The following is a 6,236-nucleotide window of genomic DNA, read 5'->3' on the forward strand; positions in this document are numbered from 1 at the left end:
GGTTGGGGATGAATGAAAAATTGGATGTATGGGAGGTATTTTGAGGAGCTACAGTAGATGTTACACATTAGCAGACCACGGTCCACATGTATAGATTACTGCATGTTATCTGACGACACTGTCTAACTTCATTGCATCCGGCAGTCTGGGTCACCGCTGCAAGCCACTTTTAGACACAGAAGGCAAACCTGTGGCAAGCTGGGCGATGGGAAAGAAGGGGAAGACGATGAGAAAAAGAGAGCGGAGAAAATGTGGACTGCTGGAAGAACTGCGGTGAACTGGTGAAAGAAAAGTGAAATGGTGTGCTCAAAGATGGCCCTGCACATTTGAGTGTTGATGATGGCCCTGCATATTTTGAGATTGGCTCATGAACATAATAAAAAATAAATATCGATCCAGGCTCAAAATGAGCATGATATGTGCTTGACAATGGCTTTGTCGCCATTCAAACCCAGTGTTAAAAGCCTTCCAGGGCAGCGTAAATCCTACTTATCTCATTAAGCCTGTAAGACAATAATTTTGTTCCATGAACTTCCTACCAATCTGTGGTTTGAACTGCATTTTTAACCATAGGGCACAAGTTTACTCCTGAGGTTTTGCAGGAGGAATCCGATGCTAGTAAGGGGTGAAGGTTTGCGGTGGAGGGTGGAACAGGCTGTGGACATTCTTTGCTGAAACTTGGATCTGTACTTGGCTGGACAGCTACAGTATGGAGAGCCATAGATTTTGCACTAAAACCTCACTTGGGAATGGCACAAGAGGAATAAATGAGGAGCTCCAGGTTCTGAGGCTTGTCCTAGGATTAGAACAGTGAAGGACAAAGGACAGGTAAGCAAAGGGAGAATCAGGTTACAAGGTTACACTGAGAACAAACCTGCAAACCATAGATGAGGGTAGGAAGTAGATCAACCGGTAAATTGAGAGATTTGTCTTTACCACAACAGACAGCCCGCTTCACAGCAGACGCCGCACCAATCCGCCTATCGATCTCTCACTCTATCTTCTCCTCATTCGTGAAAAAGACTTCAAGATACTTAAACTCCTCCTTTAAAGATGAACTATCAGCTTGTTGCATCTTTCTAGAAGGAACACATAGCACCGCAGTAATTGGACCTGCTCGTGTCTGCCTTCAAGAATTGCATTGATAATTTGGCCGGCAGTACATTTCCTTGTAGAGCCACAGTCCTAATACTGTAACAAGGGGGTTGTGCTAACAGTCACTCAGTGGTCAGACCATAATTATATGTGCAATCAGTGTTTGTGTCTCAACACTTGATTCCAAATCTTCTTAGCAGTTTCCTCTGCATTAGCAGGAGGACAAAAAGTATGTTTGAACAGGGTAACAAACTCATGTTATGAGTAATAAGGCTCAAGCAGCGAAAGCGCTACGAAGGCCTATTGTATTTCAAATTTTTATTATTGTTTTTTTCCCCTAATGAAATGCTTATTTGGAGGCTTTAACATCTAAAAACTCACCAAACTTTGCAAAAAAATTGTCTCCCATGTAAAATTTAGGCATTTTAATGGAAGTAGAAATGGACATTGCCAAACGCCTTCAACAGCGCCCCCTAGAGTGATATGGGGAAAATCGTAAGTCGCAGAGACTTGAAATTTGGCACATAGGTAGATCTCACCATGTGTACTAACATGCATGTGTGACAGACGAAACCTACCGCTCTACCTCAATTTCACCTACACCCCCCACCAAGACAAAAATGAAGTATTTTAATAAAACTCATATATCTGCAAGAAACTTAGTTTTATTTTAAAAGGGCTTTCATGCTTCTATCTGCAGCTAAATTTAACAGTTTTGAGGAGAGTAAAAATCTTTTGTATACTATGTCCAAAGGTTTAATTTCTTTTGAAATTATGACAAACACGGACATCAATAGTTGTTTTATTTATTGCTATCGGTGTAATATTGTTGCACTTAAAGTTGTGATTTATGAGGACACCAAAAAAATCCTGATGACAAACTGGCTGATGGTTGCAGTTACTTTGACTGTCTGAGCTATTTTTTCTCAAAGGGTTTCATGAAAGAAATGATTAAATATCAATTTTTATTCAAATATGATTCGCGGAACATGAAGATGTATGAGGAACATATTTTGAGGGAAGACCCAATAAATGATGAGTCTTATCCACTCCACAGTGAATATACATTGTGTCTTTGGGAAAGCCCTTTGGATTCCCAGTTCATATAAATATTGAAAAACAACCTTTGTCCCAAATGTGATTGAGGCGAAATGGTAACTTTGGATTTCTGACATCCAACTGGAATATAAGGTTCTGTAACTCTCATCTCTCTATCCTCTAAAATCTTCATAACCTTTTACAATCAAATGGATTATCTGACTGAGTGATGCTGTTTACCTGTTTTACTGATCAACGGTTCTTTCCTCAGGTGAATAATAATTTTCTTTATTCAACCATGTTTTACGGGGATTACATTTGTAATAAGAAATTAACATTACTTTTCATTTTCTATTGATTGAGAACTTCACTGTTTTTTTTTTGCTCCTGCAGAGCAAAGCAGCCTCAAACACTTATCACCTCTTGCTGCTTAAAGTATTTTAAAAAATCTGTGATCCGAATCCATATTTTTATCACCAGATATAATGCTAACTTTGAATCTGAACTTGTCATAAAGGTCAGTCTACAATAACCACTGGATCTGTGGGGCCTCACATGTCTCTTGTCAGGACGCAGGACTATGGACGCAGAAATCAAAGCAGAGAGACAGATGTTATTCACAAAAGCATTTTTAATATATGTTGGATCTGCAACTCAGCCAAACGGACATTATTGAATGTGTTAACATCTGGCATATCTTGGACAATCTCAGAAGCCAGTTAAACAGACTCTTAGGGTTTTATTCTTTTTCTTTCAAAACTAGTCACTTGTTTATTTTTTAATAGCATGTAGTGTTTTGCATAGATGTTAGATTTCTGTAATCCTGTATTATTAAAATAAAGATATTGGTGTTTAACTTGCAGTTATGTGTGATTCAAATACAAATTGTTTATCACTCAGGCCAGATCCACCCTCGTTTGGTAATAGTTTGAATAAACAGAGATAAAAATGTCTTTGATTGATAATTCATAACTCTGATGATAACCTAGCCTGGGTCACTAAATTGGTGTGGATACCTGGATTTTAACAGCCGGTCCAGGAACCATCCAGAAGTGAAAGGCATAAACCCTGGTAAGTAAGCAAATTAGAGCTACAATTATTCAACTAACACTAAATTGATTTCCCCTCTGATTTTGAATAAGTCAAATAATTAATTACAAGTCCAGTTCTAGTTAATCATTTATTCATTATCTGCAGGATATCATTTTGCACAACAGCAAAAACAGTTGTATAAAATGAACAGTGATGAGAAACTGGGCAGCGCTAAACAGGTGGATGGAATGAATCATTAAGCTAAACATCGCTGGCTAGGCCAGTGCCATGGCGGTCATGATCTTAGCACTAATGATTGGCCTAATGGAATGAATCATTAAGCCAATCATAGGTGCCAAGATCATGACACTGGCTTAGCCTGGGACAGATGTGTTTAACAGCTGCTGCATAGAAACCCAAACCAATGTATATTTTTTGTAGGGAAGACATTTTTCCCCTTGTGTCAATTTAGTTCAAAATAAAAATTAAACATCTTGTCCTGTGTCAGAGGCTGTGAATGGTGATTCTGAGGAGGACAGGAAGGGGGCAGAAGAGCTCTTTGAGCACAGAGTCTGACTCAGAGCTTGCATCTGTTTCATTAGAACAGTAAAACTTTCAAATAAACCAATGCATTATCGTGGGTGACATCACACAGTAAAATTTTAAACATTGTAAAAGTTACATCTTCACTCTTTTTTTTTATGTCCTATAAAATGTTTCTGCTCCAGGCTCCTGTTGATAATAATTCGCCAGCAGCAGTCCTTCTTTGTGTTGCAGCGCAGTGAGAAGGCTCCCACTGGAAAAACGATCTACAAATAAGGAAAACATTCCTTAAATTAAGTATATTTACCCTTGATTTGAGTAGGTAAATGAGACAGTTTGACAATGGAATGAGTATTTTTACTCTTGAAATAAAGATAATTATATAACATGCACTTGAAATAAGACAATGCAATTGTGTTTTCTTATTTTAAATATAAATTGTCTTGTTCCATTGGCAAGATGTCTCTTTTACCTCCTCAACCCAAGAACAAATGCACTTATTTTAAGAAAATAAGTGCATTTGATTTTGACTTTTTCCAGTGCTACAGATTATAACAGAGGCACTGCATCAACTAAATCCTACAAAAGCGACAATGCTGACTCTCTCTGAGGTGAGAACAAAGTTGTTTGCCCATAGGAAGATGTTACTTGGATATAACCTCACAGAATATCTTCAGAACAGCTCCAAATGACACAAAACTCATATGGGTGAGTAGAACATGATGTCATAACATAAAATCAAGGGCCCAATGTAAAAAAAAAAAAAAAAAAAAAAAAAAAATGGTGTTTCCCTTTAAGCTTGTCATTCAAAATGTAGCTCTTCATGAAAATAATAGAAATGTACAGATCAATGCTGGACATTTTTTTAAAGAATAATAAAGAAGTTTACTATTTTTGAAATAATCAATTACACAAATTCTGGGCACTGTGTAATGAAATAAACTTATTAAATGATTCACCTTTTTACCATTTACTTAACTGATATGACAAAATGTTACACATTGTAAAAGGTTACAGAAACTTTAATTTCCAAATATTCAGCTGTTCAGAATCCATAACTCAGTTACTACAGTAATGTACATAAGTGGAAGCAAGAATAATAAACTCTCTAAGTGGTCATTGCAACACTTTAGAGAAAATTTTCTAAATCATAATAAAATCAAAGAGGAGGCAATAATAAAGGAATATTAACATTACAATCAGGTAGAAGTCTAAAATCTTCCTAAAGCAAACAGATAAAATTAAACTTTTCATAATCAGACTTGCTGAACCACAGATGGTCTCCCTGTGTCTTCATGGCTCCACTCATGTCACAGTCCTCCTCTGGGGGGTTGTTAGCCCAGCGTTTGAAACGCACAACATTATCATCAACCCAGAACCAGAAGTCCAGGGTGCAGGTGTAATGAAGGCCGAGCCATACGAAGGGACTGTTGGCCTTCTCAGCCTCCAGCTCAGCAAAGGCCTGCATCTCTTGATCCAGGATGGAGGCCAGATCTCTGTGGTTATCTCTGCAGTAGTACAGGGCTTCTTCCCAGTTCTTGTTTTGCTTAATTAGTTTAAAAGGCGAATCTTCAACAGAAAAATGAACACAAACTTAGTTTAAATACAGTTTTGGGATGTGCAAAACTGTAAAGGGTCACACGGTTAAAAATTATCAACTTTCCGGAATAATTACCAGCATTATTTTACAGAAAGTTGTTATAATTATGTTTCCCTGTGCTATCCAAAAGAAAACCTATAAAAAAAACTTGGATTGTACAGCATTTAATTATTATTTCACGGTAAAATCCTGGAATCAAAAAACCCTGTTAAATCAAAAATCGTCTGTAATCACTGCAGTGCAGTAAAAAAAAAGCAAGGATTTCACAACATTAAATAGTTATGCTAAAGAGAAATACAATATATAAATACATCACTGAACCTGAAGGGGCAGTTTCCTCCGTCCAGGCTGAATGCAGAAGGAAATAAACACGTATAACTGTTTACAGCTCTACACTAATGTTATTTGAATATGATAATCTATGGTACTTTTAAATTAACCTTTTTCTCATGACAATTCTCATTTTGTCAGCAAACGCTCGACATTAGTTGCATGAGATTATGTTTTTCATACAGATTATCTTTCTCTAACACTCGTCTGCCACATTTGTGAGTAGGACACCAGGCAAAGACGCAGCATCTGGTGCTTTTTAGAAGCAGAATTTGCATGTTAATGTAATACAATATGTCTGCTGGTAAAAGACTGACAGTTACACTGAAAATGGAAATCAAACTAATGAACCTTTCTATAATGGGAGTTTATGATTATGGATCACATACCAAGCTTTTTGCCTGTGATTTTTACTTCACAAAGAATCATATGTGGTTTTGTTGGTGAGATCACAGTGACATAGCGCCCAGAAACTGATGACTGAAGCCGATAGACATTGTTTTTGTTTGTCTCAAAGTTAGTGATGTTTTGAACCCTGGATAAAGAGAAGAAGAAAAAACATGTAGCAATTTGACAAAAATATGATCAACCACAATCG

At 37.1% G+C, this 6,236-nt stretch overlaps 1 protein-coding gene across 1 annotated transcript; it reads right to left on the minus strand.

Annotated features, from left to right (window-relative positions):
• Nucleotides 1–4,917: 4,917 nt before the first annotated feature.
• LOC107092800 (snaclec B9-like) lies at nt 4,918–6,113 on the minus strand. The gene is made up of 2 exons (XM_015387457.1): nt 6,028–6,113; nt 4,918–5,277 (listed from the first exon to the last, which is right to left on the minus strand). Exons 1-2 carry the CDS (start codon nt 6,065–6,067, stop codon nt 4,931–4,933), a joined length of 387 nt encoding a protein of 128 aa, XP_015242943.1. The 5' UTR covers nt 6,068–6,113; the 3' UTR covers nt 4,918–4,930.
• Nucleotides 6,114–6,236: the final 123 nt, after the last annotated feature.

The sequence above is a fragment of the Cyprinodon variegatus genome, unplaced genomic scaffold (assembly GCF_000732505.1).
Source record: "Cyprinodon variegatus isolate N-32 unplaced genomic scaffold, C_variegatus-1.0 Scaffold395, whole genome shotgun sequence".
Lineage (NCBI taxonomy): Eukaryota > Metazoa > Chordata > Actinopteri > Cyprinodontiformes > Cyprinodontidae > Cyprinodon > Cyprinodon variegatus.

Excerpts from the sequence above, each read along its gene's own strand:
- LOC107092800 (XM_015387457.1), bottom strand. The coding sequence starts at position 6,067 with ATGATTCTTTGTGAAGTAAAAATCACAGGCAAAAAGCTTG. Across the intron at positions 5,278-6,027 it reads AATCACAGGCAAAAAGCTTG|ATTCGCCTTTTAAACTAATT; the intron begins GTATGTGATCCA and ends TTTCTGTTGAAG.